Source organism: Mastigoproctus giganteus, chromosome 13 (genome assembly GCF_048544385.1).
Source record: "Mastigoproctus giganteus isolate SK-2022 chromosome 13, ASM4854438v1, whole genome shotgun sequence".
NCBI lineage: Eukaryota > Metazoa > Arthropoda > Arachnida > Uropygi > Thelyphonidae > Mastigoproctus > Mastigoproctus giganteus.
Window position 1 is genome coordinate 157796827 of NC_143587.1, and position 18354 is coordinate 157815180.

Genomic DNA, 18354 nt, shown 5'->3' on the forward strand with positions numbered 1-18354 from the left:
TATAAATTATCCATACTTATCCCATTTTCAACCTATTTTTTTTTTTTTAATAAATACATATTACGCTATAACTGGTATGTTATAGTGTAATATGTAAAATGCAAAGCTTCTTCAAATAAAACATATATAAGAATTATTGTTTTGTTTTTGATGGCTAACTTTTATATCGAAGGGGGAAGGAAGAAATATTGTATATTGGGCCAATTTTTATTTTAAAGATCGTTGGTTGCTTAACATGCATTTTTCTCTTCTAAAATAAATCTGTAATTGCTCACCAGGTCACCAAATTTTCATTTGAATGTGCAGCTTCTTTTGATGTCTGGATCTATACTGGAAACCATTTCTATTAAAACTTTAAACTTCCATTTTATTTCAACATTTAATGCATTCTGCTTTTTTTTTTCTTTCTTTTTTTTTTTTTTTTTTTGAAACCACTGCCTTTTTCTTCATTGTTTTCAGTACAGGTAGTACCAATATAAATATATAAGAACTATGTATACATTTTTTACATAGAATATATATATAACAGATCAAAATAGGCAACACACACACTCATGGATTAGTAATAGTAATCACCATATAGTGCAAAGAAGCTAGACTATTGCTGCACTAGCAAAAAAAAAAAAAAAAATAAATAAATAAGAAAACCCAAATTATATGCTTCACTCCTCACACACACACACACACACACACACACACACACACACACACACACACACACACACACACACACACACACACACACACACACACACACACACAGAGTTAACCTTTGATTTTATTCAAACTGTCAGCTTCTCAACTACCTGCGAGGGCAACTTGTTCCAGCAAATCGCTCACAAAAAGAAAACTTCATACAATCAGGTCTAAATCTCACCCACTGGAATTTTGAATTTATGACCCCTAGTTTTGGAATTCTTAATAACAGTGATAATTCCATGATAATTCCACCTTCATTCATTTTACTAATTCCTATCAGGTCACTTCTGAGGTGTCTGGCTGCCAAGCTCTATAGCCCACATAATCAGAGTTTTTCCTCATATGGTTATCCTTCTGCCGATCTCACCATTCAAAGTTGCTTGTCTTTGGACCCTTTCAAGAAGCTGAATGTCTTTTTTCAGATGATGTCTCCATACTTGAACACAGTATTCCAAATTATGTCTTACAATTGCTTTATACAGTGTGATTATGACCTTTTGACCATCCTATCTCCACAGGATATTGTTCCATAAATCACTGATAAGACACCATGGCCTTCCTGTTTACACTGCTCAGGAAACTTAATATCTGCCCGTATTGTAAACTCGCAAATCCCTTTCTTCCTCTAATGTTGTTAATTCAATTCTACCAATTGTAAAATTTATTTGTAGGTTGCTATCCCTTAACTGTAAGAACTTGCATTTAGAAGAATTAAAACATAGCTGCCACTATTCTGACCATGTTTGAAGACTGATCAAGTCATCATGAAGAAGTGCTGTTTGGCACTGATCATTAACAACTCTACCAATCTTTATGTCATCTGCAAATTTTGACATCATGCCTTCTATCCCTTCGTCGATGCCATTTATGAAAATGAGAAACAATAGTTGTCCAAGAACCGATCCTTGAGGGACTCCACTCCTGACGTTACGCCAATCTGAAGAATATGCATTAATCACAAACCTCTGCATTCTGCCATGCAGCAACCCATCTTAGAATCTTACCAGTAATCCCAACCTGTTCAAGCTTATACAGTAAGCTCCCATGAGGGACCAAGTCAAATGCTTTGCTAAAATCCAAATAAACTATGTTGAAATTGTTCCCTAAATCCAGCTCATTAGTAACTGTGTCAAAATAGCCTATTAAATTAGTTAAGTATGATTTTCCCTTAACAAAATGTTGTGTCCTTCAGAATGGCATATCTATCTAGATGTTCCTGGATTGCATTCTTAATCATTATCTCTAAGATTTTTCCTACCACTGAAGTCAGACTGACCAGTTTGTAATTACCAACTTCACTCTTAGAACAGCTTTTATGCATTGGTGATACACTGGCACTTCTCCAATCCAAAGGAAACTCCCCTGATTCCAAAGATGCCCTCATAATTAACCTCAATGGTTCAAAACACTCAGTCGTGCTCTTGCTCAAAACTACAGGGTATATGCCATTGACTCCGGGAGCCTTACTTGCCTTTATGCTCAAAAGTTTTTCTGATAAACAATCATCTGTAATTATGACATCACTAATTTTACAAGGCTCAGCTTCTCAGCACAAAGGATCTTTCGTCATTGAAGACCAATGCAAAGTAACTATTCAATTTATATGCTACATCAGCTGGGTTATCTAAAACTTTCCCCACATCCAGTGCACAATGGTCTGATCTGATTAGCTTTCTTTATGTTGTATTCACATACATGAAAAACTCCATGCCTCCATTCTTTGCTCTCTTAGCCAATGCATTCTCATATGCGGCCTTGGCCTCCTTGACCTTATTTTGGTACTATTACAGATCAACTCATACCTGTTGTAGGCCTTAATACTTTTCATGGCTATGTAACTGTTCCATGTATCTTTTTCTATCGGTGACTGCAGAGCTGACCAGCCAGCTCTGCAGTCACCGATTTCGGCATCTTCCTCCTCCTCCTCCTCCTGCGATATTTTTTTAAAGGTATGTTTGTGGCTTCTGTGATTTTTGCTATAAAAGTATTCCATAATTCAAATGTATTTGTCATCCTCGGCAATCTGCACAATTCAGAGACTCCATAGTGCCATATACTGTCAAAGTTCCTTCTTCTATAGTTAAAATCTGTGCCTTTACCTTTAATTACTGCAACATCTTTCTTCATCTTCCAACTGATGATTGCATGATCATCCAGGAAATGATCATGCAATCATCAGTTGGAAGATGAAGAAAGATGTTGCAGTAATTAAAGGTAAAGGCACAGGTTTGCATTGGTCTTCAATGACGAAAGATCCCTTTGTGCTGAGAAGCTGAGCCTTGTAAAATTAGTGATGTCATAATTACAGATGATTGTTTATCAGAAAAACTTTTGAGCATAAAGGCAAGTAAGGCTCAATGGTATATACCCTGTAGTTTTGAGCAAGAGCATGACTGAGTGTTTTGAACCATTGAGGTTAATCATGAGGGCATCTTTGGAATCAGGGGAGTTTCCTTTGGATTGGAAAAGTGCCTCACCTTTCCTAAATACATTATACATATCATAGGGGAACTCATCATCACCAATTTCTGGGTGGCACTATGTTTCTGTTAAACTGTAATGATGCTAATAAAAAAAGAGTGTAAGCATTCATTTTGTGCACATAACTTTAAATTTTGGTACATAATAATGGTTTATTTATCATATAAATAAGAATGTAACTTGAAGTACAAATTGTAAGATGGTGTATTAGAGCAGAATAATGAGCTGTATCTGATTTTACTTGGATAAAATAAAAGGAATTAAATTTGGATATCAATACTTTGAGTGTAGGATATGATAATGGATCAAATATAAAAGCCAACTCCAGCAGAAAATATTACAAATGAACCCCAAAACAAGAAGCAGACTTGAAAGCAAGATGCTGGGAATTTCCAATACTGCAAGGATTCATCATTAAACAGGAGCTATTGTTAGGGTAACTAAGAGTACAAATAGGTGTATGTTTACTTCCATGTACACCAATGCTAGAAGCACAGTACTAAATTTGAAGTGCTATCTATCATATCCTACACTGTTCGAGACATCAAATGCAGATATTGTTGGGATATCAGAGACATGGTGCCACACAGACATAAGGAATGCAGAATTTGAATTTGGGCTACAATGTGTACAGAAAGGATAGGAAGAGAGGAGAGGAGAGGAGAGGAGAGGAGAGGAGAGGTTATACTGTTAGGAAACACAAAATCTAAGGCAGTGCATCCAGTTGACATTTGTGGCCAGTGCAATGTTCAGTCAGTTTGATGTAGTAGTAGTAGTACTAGGAAAGCAAAAATGAAGAGTAATAACTGATGAGTACAATGAAAAATTATAGAGAAATAGAGTGGGCCAGTAAATCAGAATGTCTTATAATGAGGGATTTTAACTTTCCATATATTGACTGGAACCTGTTGGTCATTCGCAGACTAGCAAAATTTTTGTGGATTTACTGAACAACTGTTTTCTACAGCAGAAGCACATTCAAGAGACAACCAGAGGGAATAATACTCTTGATCTGATTATCAGCAGTGATTATTCATGCATTAAAAATCTGCAAATAAAAGAACTATTAGTGATAGTGATCACAGTGTATTGATTTGAGATTAACATAAAGATGTAACTACCATCAAGGATAGAGGGAAGGGCTTTTGCTTTCATAAAGGTCACTACAGTGGTCTCAGACAAATTTTAAATTCTATACAGTGGGACTAACTGAAGGAATGAATCATAGAAGCTGCTAGGCTTTTCATAACAACTAAAAAATGCTCTTCAAGATATAGGACTAAATGGATGTCAGATAAAGTGATGAGACGTGTGGCAAAGAAGAAAATGGGATGCACATAAATTATCAGGGAACACAGAAGCCCATGTTAAAGTTAAACTATTCTGCAATCAAGTCACCAAGTAAGTTAGGCAAACAAAGGCAGATTACGAGAAATCATTGCCAAAGGACGCAAAGAGAAATAGCAAAGACTTTTTAATTTATGTAAACACTAGAAGGGAAGGCATGAATCAATTGGTTCACTTAATAGCAATGGTTTTACCGTTAATGATCCTGCTCTTTTTGCTGACACACTGAATGAGTATTTTGCATCTACATTCATGCACAAATTTTTTAGATGGGGTTGCTGGAAGGAAGTTTTTTCAAACTCTATTAGGGAGCTAAATGATTCTTTAATAACTGAGGTGAAAGTGGAAGTTAAACATAAGAAAGGCATCGGGGGCAGTGGGATCTATCTAATTATATTAATGGAAGCAGCAAAGGAAAAAGCAAAACCTTAGCCATAATGAGAGATTCCTTGGATGCGGAGGAGGTCTTTGCAGACTGTACAAATGTATCCCCAACTCACAAATGGGGATCAAAGGGTGGTATGAATAATTACAGACCTGTTAATTTATCTTCTGTTCCAGGGAAAACAATGGGATCACTGGTAAAAAGAGTAATGCAGTATCGTCTACACAAGGTTGCAATTATACTTCAGATACAGCATGGATTTGTTAAGGAGAAATCTGTTTAATCAATTTGATTGGATATTACGGATGTGGCCACAAAGGATGCAAAAAAAATAATTTTGGTATAAGACCGTTGTACAATTGGAACATTGTGGCATTAAAGGCAAGTTGCTGCTATGGATAAAGGGATGGTCAAGTGGGAGAACATAAGAGTGGTAATCAATGGGCATTGCTCTTTGTGGACTAATATTATTAGTGGATTACCCCAGAGTTTGGTGTTCGGCCCATTGTTGTTTTCCATATTTATCAATGATATTAATGAAGACATACCAGGATTAATATCCAAATATGCAGATGATATAATGTTGAAAATGTGGTTAATGACAGTATATTACAGCAACAGGATCTAGAAAAATTAGGCAGAATGGGCTGAGAAATGGAAATTCATGTTTATTAACAAATGCAAAGTACTGCATATAGGTAGCAGTAACTCCAGAGAAGTGTACCAACTGTGTAGCACTATACCGAGGGTAATTGTGAAGTGAGATATGAAGTTCTCTGAACTTCATATCTCACCACTTCATGGAGTTTTATCAATGATATACAGGAATTTTGCTAGCAGGGATACAATGTGATTATCCAATTGTATAAGGCAATGGTCTGGTCACACCTTGAGTACTGTATACAGGTATGGAGGCCTCATTTTAGGAAGACTGCCGGAATGAGTACAGAGAACAGCAATGAGATTTGTGAGTGGGGAACAAAAAAGGTGCTCTCACCAAGAAAGGTTTCAGTTCTGCAAACTGCAGCATCTGGAGACTAGGCAGCTGCGAGGTGATCTTATTGAGGTGTTTAAGGCTTTGAATGGATTGAGAAAGCTCAATACTGATAGGATTCTTCCTCTTGCTCAGACTACACACGTGGGCACAAATTCAAATTGAGGAAAGAAGTTTGCAGAATTGATGTGCGGAAGTTTAGCCAACGAGTCGTTAATTGCTGGAACAAACTTCCATCTGTTGTTGCGGAAGTTGATAGCATATATAAATTCAAGGAAGAACTAAAATTATTGGAGGGAATGAATAGGTTAAATAGGAAGTGTTGTGTTTCTTTTTCTTTTCTTTTTGGCTGATGCTGTATAAGCTTGCTTTCTTGCATCATTTGCCACTACTAATACTATTTATGAAAATCTTTGCATGACCAATATTCAAATAAATTACAGCTTTACAAAACAAATTTCTTTTACCAACTATGGCAGGCCATGCCGGGAAAAATTTACCCACATAAATTAGGTAAATTAGTACAATAAGTTTATTCTTGAATAGATATCTGTGACAAACACAGTAAAGAAATTAAAAATATTACATAACAGATCTGAATATATTAGCTATTATCAGAATGTGCAGCAGCTACACATTCTTACAATAGCTTCTTATTTGTGATTATGTATATTCACAAATGAGAGGACATGTTGCTATTACTCTCCACAACATATATACATACATCATTCACTGTACTTTTGTTTGGCTATTATTCTGGATAAAACTGATACTTTACTTCACTTGGTGGAGATTTACACAGTTATATTATTTTTACATGTAAAATTCTTGCCGATGCTGACCAAACAAGAAATGAAGCTTGAAAAAGTCAAAAGACAATTTATCACCTTAAATTGTTATAATAAATTTATTACAACAATAATAATAAACTTCAAACTGACAGTTGCAGAAGTTTATTATTAGCTTACAAGTTAATACAAAAATGAAGTAGGTAGAATGATTGAAAGAAATTTCAGAAGGGAGGAATTTTGTGGAATTTTTCATTTCACTTTTAAAATTTCTTCCAGTCATTCTATGTTTTGTATATAGGCAATCTTTGCTTATTTCCTTAAATTTATTATTATTGTTGTGAAATTTTAAATAGCAAACAGGGTGACTATCTCAGTTGACTTTGTCAAGCATGATTTCCATTTGGTTGGTGTAGACAGGAATTTTACACGTCTCATTCCTGATACAGATAAAGGACATTTATATGCTATTTTTAGTTCAGTTATAACTGTATTTAAGTATTTTTTCTGTTCTGTTTACTGCATCAGTACCCCCCCCCCACACACACACACACATACACACACGAGCATGCATACACACATTTCCACATATATTCAAAAATAACTTTATGGCACTACTTTAAATAACTGATTTATTTTTAAAAAATTTACACATCTTCAGAAATACTGCAAACACTATTATGCCATGACAGTTATTTTGTCAGATCTTATTTTAAGTTTGATAAAACTTAGTGTATCATTGTATAGCTAATACTGAGTGCTAATATAGCTAATAATAAGATAGTGCTGCATTACACCTACTTGTTTGCTTATTATTATTATTACAATATTGTTATTTTATATATACACATACATACTTTAAAGAGTTGGCACAGATGACTAGCTGCTGTTTCCAAATGCATTTCTAATTTCTGAGAATCAGCTGGACTGTATTCTGCTGATCCATAAAATCCTTCTCTAAAGGAAAGCATTTTCCACATTGACAAGAACCATCCACAACTAGCACTTCTTTCTGCCTCCATCTGGTTAAAAACTGCTTCCTTAGCTTGAATTATTAATATCAGCAGTCGATTAACCTGATAAATAGTCATTATTTTTAATCTGAAGTAAACTTTACATTGTTCATTTGAAGATAAAATGCAAAAAAATTAAATGGAATACCAAATCAGGCAATCAAACAACAAATTAGAAAAAAATAAATGCGAGAGTGGTGCCAAAATGGGGTAAAAAATTCCTCAGCAGGAATATTTTGAACTTATTTTGAATGTGTTCTCAAGTTGGGAGAAAAGTGACAGAATAGTCCATAATTAATTGAATTTCAAAAGTGGATGAGCAAAAGTTATAGAAAGCTTAACTAAAGTGACATGGAATCAATATATTAATCTGATAAAGTGGATATTACACCTGTCCATCTATCCACAAATGCAACCTTCACTTTGTAACTAATAATGCGGATCTCCTCTATTTCAAATTAGCCCTGGAAAATATATAAAGATGAAGCTGTTAGTAACTTTATTTTACTGTGTAAACAACATGTCACTTCCAAATGTTTATATTTAGGGAGCTAGACAAAGTAAGAGCCACTAATCTGAAACAGGCAACTAATATGCAACAATGTGAAGGAATCCTACACATAGATAAATGCAAAGAGGAGGACAAACCGAATTGGACCCTTATGTAATGGACTTAAGACAGTATTAGCAGTTGCAGATGAACTCAACAATTATTTTGCATCAATATTTACAAAAGAATAACTCTTTCAATGAGAAATTCTGGGAGTGGAGTTGAAAAATATGTAATTAATGATATTGAAATTTCACATGATTATTTAATGAAAAAACTTTTGAGCCTACAGGCCAGTAAGGCTCCTGAGGTTGATGGCTTGTTTGTTTTTTGGTTTTTAGGAGCATTAGCAACTAAGGCCATATTGCTCCGGGAATATGCGGTGGTCATTCCCTGACCTTTCCGTATCCTCCGTATTTGGTGGTGACGGGCTCGAACCCCGGTCTAATCAAGAAATGTGTGCTACGCACTGCTGCTCCTTCCCACCTGGCTACAGAGGCACCCGAGGTTGATGGCATAAACCCTATAATTTTAAGGGAGGCAGCAAGTGAGTACATTGAACCACTTAGTCTAATTATGAAAGCATCACTAGACTCAGGAGAGGTTCCATTGGATTGGAAATATGCCAATGAATCTCCAATACATAAGGGTGGTTCTAAGAGTGAGGTGGAAAATTACCAACCTGTCAGTCTAACTTCAGTAGTAGGGAAAATCATGGAGGCATATCAAGGGTGGAATTCAGGTTCATTTAGATAGAAATGGAATTCTGAAGAATATGCAGCATGGTTTAGTAAAGGGAAAATCATGTTTAACAAATCTGGTTAGCTATTTTGACAGGGTAATTCATGAGCTGGATTTAGGAAATAATTTCGACATTGTTTATTTAGATTTTAGCAAAGTATTTGACTCAGCCCCACATGAGCGGTTACTTTATAAGCTGGAACAGGTTGGAATCATAGGAAAAATCCTAAGATAAATAGCAGGATGGCCTCAGGGCAAGAGGCAGAGGGTTGTGATAACTGGTTATTCCTCACATTGGGTTAATATTCAAGTGGGGATTCCCCAAGGATTAGTCTTGGGACTACTTGTTGTTTTCGACTTTCTTAAATGACATCGATGAAGGGAAAAAGGGTGTGATGTCTAAATTTGCAGATGATGTAAAGATTGGTAGGGTAATTAATGATCACCACAAAGCAGTAATAGATTCATGATTTTAAGTTTAATTTTGATACGTAATATAGTTACTTACCACATAATTATATACGCAAGTAATGGAAAATATTTTATATGTACAGATTTTTAATATTAAATATTTTGACTGACATTTGGCATCTTTTTGCTACCGTTTATTATTTGTGAGTCACGGTGGAATAGACCATGACTCACAAATATACATGTTGTATTACAGGAATATGGCGCTGATTCATTTAGTGCTCTGTTTTTCTGGAACAAATTATCAGCGTTAAGATGGGGTCACCTGTATATGAAAAATTATTACATATAATAATCATTATTTTTTATTATATTCTGATATATAATATTCAGAAATGTATATTTAAGCAGAAGGGTTTAAATATGAATAAAAGATATAACACACATTGCAACAAAAAGTTGTAACAGAACATTTACAATTAACACCGAGGCATGATTTCAATTCAATTTCAATACAATTAAAAATATAAAAAATAACACTAAACTTATATCCCAATGCAATAATAACACTATATATATAACCCCCATGCATGCTTTTCTACATAAAATGTATAGGTATGACAGAGCAAGACAAATCTTTTCTATGTAAAAGACACACCTGTCAATTTTGGTTGTGTTTTTTTTTTTTTTTTTTTTTTAGGAGCATCAGCAACTAAGGCCATATTGCTCCAGGGATATGCGGTCATTCCCTGAACTTTCCGCATCCTCCGTATTTGGTGGTCACGGGTTCGAACCCGGGTCTAATCAAGAAGTGTGTGCTACACACTGCTGCTCTTGCTCACCTGGCTACGGAGGCGCCCACACCTGTCAAAACGCACTGATTGATATCTAATCAGGAAATGACCTATGTAATTATTCACCTGTGCATTTGTAGTGAATATTTGTCTTTCTCTTTTATAATGTTTTTTGGCTTTTTTACTTTTCAATTTCATTCATTATAAATTCAATTAAAGCTTCTTTATTTATTATTCTTGTATAGCCATGAAGATGATTTCCATCACAATATTTTTTAAATTCGCTAATACTTTTATTTTCAAGAATATACTGAACGCTATTGAAAATATGTAACTCTATGTAACTGTTTCTCGCATTATAAAATTACTTAAATTTTCTCTATTCTATAAATTTATAGTATTCACAAACATCTTTTAAGTCTCTAACAGTCATTTGACTTAATGCAGAGTACATTTTCTTACTAATTTATTAGTTTTTTTTTTAAATAAAAATTACTTAATTATTGAGTTTTTTTACTTTTTTATGGGTAAAATAAGTAAAAAAATTCGATGATTTTCTTATATTTTTAAAATCAGTTCACATTTTTCTCATTTTTCTGCAAGATTCTTTTCACATTGTTCCGATTTTCTATGATTATATATTCTTAATTTATGAACTTTCATTCCACAATCTTAGATCCTCTTCAAATTTTCGGTGACTCCCTAGTCCATCGGTTGACGGAGTGAGGAAACATTTGGTGGAAGAAACATGATCTCGAATCCATCAACTATTTTGATGACATAATTATACTTGTTAATGTGACAATTTTTTGCACATTCTTTATATACTGTATGATATCTTTCAATACTTGAATATTTTGGAAATTGCAAAAGTTTTTTCTTTTTTGCATTTTCACTTTAATTTCCATAAAGACTTCTTACACGTAAATCTGTATTTCTATGATTTTTTTACATTTCTCTTTCACCTTCACATAAAATAACTTCTTTGCTTTTAAGTGATGTTTTAGATTTATATTATTCTTTTTGATATGCTTTATTACAATCTCTACAATATGGGTGAGATATGTTAAATTCACTTTCATTTTTTTCTTACATAATTTTATTTCCATTCATAAACACTTTTTCAAAAATTTTTTCAAATAATTAAAAAATTATTTGAATAACCATATTTGAAAAAAAAATTGTGTTTTATAAATAGAACTAATAAAATGACTATAAAACATTTGGCAATTACAATCTATTCCATTCAAAAAATTACAAGACTTATCTTAATGTATTTACCCAATTAAAAAATTTTAAATAATAAAAACAGAAAAAAGGAGATAAGTAATTGTTCACATAAATGAATTTAAAGTATTTTTACCAGATAGATTCAACAGAGAAATAGCATAAAAATATTAAAGATTATGATAAAATAAAAATGAAATTAATTAATAAAAAGTATGGAAAAAGTGTGGGAAAAAAACAAAGCTCATAACTGATTTAAAACAGAAAATATGAATGAAAGAAATAAATTTATTAAAAAGGGAGAATTTTTAGTTATTTTTTTGCTTAAACCTATATTTTCTTAAAAAATATAAATAATTTTAATTTTTTTGATTTTTGTAGATTATTTTAGGAAAATGAACGATTTTAAGGAAAGAGGATGTTTTTAGGGAGACTTTTTTTATTTGTAAAAGTGTTCATTTATACTAGAATCCCAATTTTGTATTCTACTTCAGTAAGACCAACTGATCACAGGAAAATTATGAAGTCACTGGTTAAAGAATTAATGTGGGACCACATAGACAGGAATACTGTCATACTGTAATCGTAGCATGGATTTGTGAAGGGACATTCTTGTTTGACCAATGTGATTGGATACTATAATGCAATTACAAAGGAACTGAATGCAAAAAAAAAAAAATTCTAACATACTTAGTCTTCAGAAAAGCTTTGGATGTTGTTCCACATAAAAGACTGCTGTACAAATTGGAGCTGTGTGGTATTAGTGGCAAATACTGCTATGGATAAAGAGATGGTTGTAGTGGAGTTTCCCAGGGTTTAATTCTGTGCCCAATCTTGTTTTCTATATTTATTAACGATATTGATTAAGGCTTAATGTATCAATCTGCAGATATAATGACATATTGATTAACGCTTAATGTCTCAATCTGGTTGACAGTGTGTATAATGAGAGTAATCAGGGTATGCTACTGCTGCAAAAGCTAAAAAAATTAGACTTGATGGGCTAAGTGGTTTTTTTTTAGGAGCATTAGCAACTAAGGCCATATTGCTCCCGGGATATGCGGTGGTCATTCCCTGACCTTTCCGTATTTGGTGGTCACGGGCTCGAACCCCGGTCTAATCAAGAAGCATGTGTTACACACTGCTGTTCCTGCCCATCTGGCTTTGGAGGTGCCACTAAGAAGTGGCAACTGAAGTTTAACACTGACAAATGCAGGTACTTCATATGGGTACAAGTAAACTGAAGTTACAGACTTTCTGTGTTTAACTAAATTTAAATCCTTACCAACTGTGTCCACAGTATTAAGATCTTATGAATTGGTGGATCTCTTTTCCTGAAACAAAACAAATCTGAAGATATATGGGAAGACAACAGCGACAATCAATTGCAGGGAAGAGTTATAATCAAATATCCAACTATACTCTTGACTTATAAATTAATTCAAGTATTCATCCTAATTATAACTTAGCTGTTCCCAAGTGACAGGGATTCCCAAAACAACATAGGTCTGAAACATGAAGTTTCAATTTTTGGCATGAATGAACACAATTGCAAAATGAAATTTGATTAAAGAAAACATAAGCCATTCTTTAAAGAAAAAAAAAATAAATAAAATAAAAATAAATAAATAAACTATATTGATCAAACATGTTCTGAAAATGTTGGGGTAACATATATTTGTCACAAATTTACTAATACTAAGGCAGCCAACATCTTAAATTTAGTAGCTTTATAGGAATATAATTCAGCTTTATTGAGAAGACAGATAAAACAACGGGTTTTGGGTAAAACATTCTTTAATATTAGAATGGAAACAAGTTAAAACAAGTTAAAAATAAAGTAAATAAATCACCTAAACCTTTTGGACTTAAGTGACTAGTCCTTCCTCAGTTGGGAGAAATCAGTGTTATTATAAAAATAATAAAGGAATATCAGGTTCCCGGCCACCATGGAGTCCCCAAGGAGTCCCAAGGGACATCCCGGGGAGTCCTTCTGAATTAAAACCCCAATGAGTCCAGGTGCCCGGCCATCACACGGACTCCTTGGGTTTTAATTCAGATCAGATTTTCTCTTTAGACACTTCAAGGAGATACCATTCTGAGATGACACCAAGGAATGAATTCAGTATTCTGCAAGGGGCAACTATGATCTGAATTCCCTCAAATACCCGTGGCTTGGAGGAGCTGTTTTGAATGTTTTTCACTTCTTATTTCTACAAGGATGACTGACAGTTTGACTGACTTAGCAGACCTGCCAAACACTTCCAAACCCTTCTGGATAAAGAAGGGTGACATTTTTTCTATGTTTCTCAGTTGTAGAGTGTGTTATCAGGTAGCAAGGCACTGGATTTTTGTTAGTGGTTTAGAGTACATCCTCCATTAGCATTAGCCGATGCTGTATAAATTTGCATATGATGCAAGCTTATACAGCATTGGGGGGAGGGGTGCCCACACTGGCCATCCACTCGCTCCAAAAGTTTGTCCAGTTTTATCTTTAATTTATTCAAGCTGTTTTTCACAATGACAGATGGAAGTTTGTTCCAGCAATAAAGCACCCACTGGCTCTAAAGGCAAATTTTCACACATCTATTCTGGTCCTTGAGGTTGTCTCAGACATTCTCTCAGATATTCCAGACAAGCTGTTCTTGCTACCTGGGAGTCTAAAACGCTGATGGAACTGATATTCGGGTGACACTCAAGTCAAGTGGACCCAATTTCGGCGAAGTCCGGACGGTCTATGACAGCCAAATCCTCTGCTTCCACCTTCACGATGGTGGGACTGTTAGTAATCCTGGGTATAACCTTCATGCACAAGTACATGGTGGGTGACCACCCAGGTGTGAACCAACGTAAGCAGGGGTCGAGGTGTGGCGCCCACACCACATGGAGGAAAGATGCCCCTCTATGTTACCAGGCAGTACTAGGTGGTAGATGACTCTCATCAACCGGTGAAATACCACCACCACTTTGCTTATTGGAGGCTTGAAGTGGTGGAACCCATGTTTAGTCTCTAGAGCTAAGTTCCGGCCAACCCTCCCCTATCTCTTCCCTCATGCAGTATGATTGATGATTTTTGAGGTTATGATGAATGTCGTGGCGAGATCCAATATTCCTTACATTTCGAGGGTACAGCTCTAAAACGGTGTTCGCAGGCCGGCCGTTAGATAGTACACCGGACCAAACCTATTGGTAACTCTCTAGGAGGCTTCCGGATCAGCTATTGTATAATCTTGCTACCTCTACTCTGCCAGATAGTGACTGGAGGGAGTCCGAGTAGTGTGTATGCGGGGAACATTGTCGAGGCCACGTTATGTCAAGGATCTGGGTATATTCTTATCACGTGTACGCCATATCCAAACATTTCATTACTTCATACAGCATGTCCCACCACTTTTTCTTACTATTGAATACACCATGAATTGTCAAAATAATAGAGCAAGCTTATCTGCGAAAAGATCTAAACCTCCCAAGGACTTCCTAATTCATTTCACAAATATACGTGGTCTCAATTCCAATCTCAACAATGTCCATTTCCACTTGCAGTCTTCCAAACCCCATGTACTTTTTCTGACTGAATCTCAGTTATCAGTTGATTCAACTACTGCTCATCTCAGATGTCCAAATTATTTGCTGTATGATTCCTTTCACCTCAAAGGTGGTACTTGTGCATATGTCCGTTCTGATATTCCCTGTCAGAGACTTAGCAATTTGGAATCTCCTCTCTTTGATCTTCTCTGGCTTAAAATCTCTCTACCTCATTGTGTAAAATTCATCTGTTGTCTCTACTGTTCTCCCAACTCCACTAATCACTTGGAGCTCTTTGACTTCCTCTCTTTGCAACTTGACTTTCTCCAGTCCAACTTTCCTAACAGTGAGGTAATTTTCCTTGGTGATTTTAACGTTCACAACTCCAGCTGGCTTCCGTTTTCTAGTCACACCGACCCAGCAGGTCGAGATGCTGAGGCTTTTGCAATTACTAATGACCTAGCACAGATTGTTCATTTACCTACAAGAATACCGGACAATCCTAATCATACAGCCAATACGCTTGATCTTTTTCTCACAAACAACTCTTCTAAGTACAAGGTTGAAGTGAGAGGTCCTTTAGGCGCTTCAGATCACAACTTGGTGATTGTCTCTTCTCCAATGGAACCTTTATCTCATGGCTATTCCCAACCTCGTATTGTTTGGCATTACAAGAATGCAAAATGGGATGACCTGCGAGACTTCTTTTCTTCTTTTCCTTGGTCTGATTACTGTTTCAAAACTTCTGATGTCAACGTTTGCTCATATCGTATCAGTGAAATTATTCTTGCAGGAATGGAATCCTTTATCCCACACTCCACTTTAAAATCTCGTCCTTTATCTAAACCTTGGTTTTCCAATAAATGTGCTAAGGCTGTCCAAGAGAAGAATGTTGCATGTCGTAATTGGCTTCTTGCTAATTCTTCAGTTTCATTTTCTGCCTACACCAAAGCTCGCAACAATTGTAAAGCAGTTATTAATCAGTCCAAACTAGAGTTTGAACAGGCTAAGAGTAGAAAACTTGCTTCTTGCCTAATGGTAGCCGAGCATTCTGGTCTCTTGCCAAAGCTATTGGCCGCAACTTTTGCCCATCTCTGCTCCCACCTCTGTCCAAACCAGATGGTTCTGTTGTCACTTCAGCCAAGGATAAAGCTGACCTGCTAGCATCCCATTTTTCTTCCAGCTCATGTATTAAAGATCTTGGTAAAACACCTCCCACCATTCCTAACACGCTCCATTCAATGCCTCCTGTGGTCTTCCGTCAAAAGGATATCAGAAGGATTTTGATGAATCTTGATGCTAAGAAAGCTCCAGGTCCTGATGGTATTTCTCCACTTGTTCTCAAAACCTGTGCTCCTGAACTTACTCCTATTCTTTGCCGCCTTTTTTCACTTTCTTATTCCAAAGGTGTTTTTCCTTCTGCTTGGAAATTTGCTCATATCCAGCCAGTTCCTACAAAGGGTGACAAATCCCTCCCATCCAATTATCGTCCCATTGCAATTACTTCTACTCTTTCTAAAGTAATGGAGAAATCAATTAACCGCCAACTCTTAAACTACCTAGAAACCTTCCATCTGATCAACGATCGCCAGTATGGATTCCGTCAGTGTCGATCCACTGGTGATATTCTGGCTTATGTTACCCATTTATGGACTAATTCAATGGAAAGGTTCGGTGAAACAAGTAGTTGATCTTGACATCTCAAAGGCTTTTGATCGTGTTTGGCATAAAGGTCTTCTAAACAAGCTTCCATCTTATGGTTTGCCAACTGTTTTTAGTAATTGGTTATCCAGTTTTCTCTCTGATCGCTCACTGAGGGTGATGGTAGATGGCTCTCTGTCTTCTAACTTCTCCACTAATGCCGGTGTCCCCCAAGGTTCAGTTCTTTCCCCCACTCTTTTCCTCTTGTATATCAATGACCTTCTTCCATTGACTGGAAATCCTATCCATAGTTTTGCTGATGATAGCACATTGCATTCAACTTTCCATTTTGAGAAACCTTGTCCAGCTGAATCAGCTTCAAGTTCTCGAAAATCTGCTGCCAATTCCGTAAAATGCCGATCTTCAGGTAATTCTCCTTGGGGCAAAGACAACTTAGTTGATTTCAACCCTTCTAAAACTCAATCTTGTCTTATATCTCGTAAAAAGGATTCTTCTGCTCCTACGCTTATCTTTAGTGACACTCCGATTTCTAGGCAAAATTTCTAGGATATATCTCTTTTGGGGATTACCCTGACTTCTAATCTCTCTTGGCACAAGCACATTACAAATATTGCTTCCTCTGCATCTAAAAAACTTGGTTTTCTCTTTCGCTCTCGGCGTTACTTTTCTTCCAAACAGCTGCTCACTCTGTATAAATCCGGCCTGCCATGGAATATTGTTCCCACATCTGGGGTGGTGCCCCCAAAACCTCTCTCAGGCTTCTTGATTCCATTCAGAAGAGGGCAGTTAGGTTAATTAATGATTCATCTCTAACAGAGTCTCTCCACTCGCTTTCTCATAGACGCACTGTTTCTGCTGCATGCCTCTTCTACAGATACTTCCATGGGCACTGTTCTTCTGAATTGGCTTCTATAATTCCTGCTCTCTCTTTCAAAACAGTCCAAACCACGTGCTGCCACCAGCCAACATCCATTTACTGTCCAACTTCAAACCCACAGAACCAACTTTTCATCTTCCTCATTTATTCATTCAACTGCCGTTTTCTGGAAAAACCTTCCTTCATACGTATTTCCTGAAAATTACAATCTACAGAAGTTCAAGTCCAATATCAACAAATATCTTCTTTCGTCTTTTCAACCTCCAACCCAAGCACGGTACTAAGTACTATAGGTTCTAATACCTCTCGTGTTTGGGGTTCTCATAAAAAAAAAAAAAAAAAAAAACTGTTTTTTCTCAATTTAAATTTATATCCCCTCAGGTGTATAATCTGAACAGGAAGAATTCCATCAGCTTCCACAAACCATTATACACCTCAATCAGATCACTTCACAGGTGCCTAGTCTCCACATACTGCAATTTGCAGAACTTAACCTTTCTTGGTAAGAGCAACTCTTTGATCTCTTCACCAATCTCATTGCCCTTCTCTGTACTTGTTCCAGCAGCTCTACATCCTTCCTAAAATGAGACCTCCAGACCTGTATGCAGTACTCAAGCAATGGCCTGACCATCACCTTATACAAAGGGATAATCACCTCCTTATCCATGCTAGCAAAGTTTCTGTATATCATTGACAAGGTCCCACAAGCTGCTCTGGCTGCACAATTACCCCTAGGTCTTTTTTCATTCTCCACTACCCTGAGTGCAGTACCAAACAGTTGGTACATTTCTCTGCTACCCATATGCAGTACTTTGCACTTGTCAATGTTAAACTTCAGTTGCCACTTCTCAGCCCATCTG

The 18354-nt window shown here is 35.9% G+C and overlaps 1 protein-coding gene across 3 annotated transcripts in view; it reads right to left on the minus strand.

The window, feature by feature from the left end:
* Positions 1 to 18354, minus strand: part of LOC150076549 (sphingomyelin phosphodiesterase 4) — a 324202-nt gene that overhangs the window by 31397 nt on the left and 274451 nt on the right. For 2 of the 3 annotated variants that reach the window (XM_090388183.1, XM_090388184.1), the window contains one exon: positions 7552 to 7770. The exons of the other annotated variant lie outside the window; for it this stretch is intronic. In XM_090388183.1, the coding sequence (XP_090244309.1) occupies positions 7552 to 7770 (219 nt within the window). The remainder of the gene's footprint in view (positions 1 to 7551; positions 7771 to 18354) is intronic. 3 annotated transcript variants of the gene reach the window in all.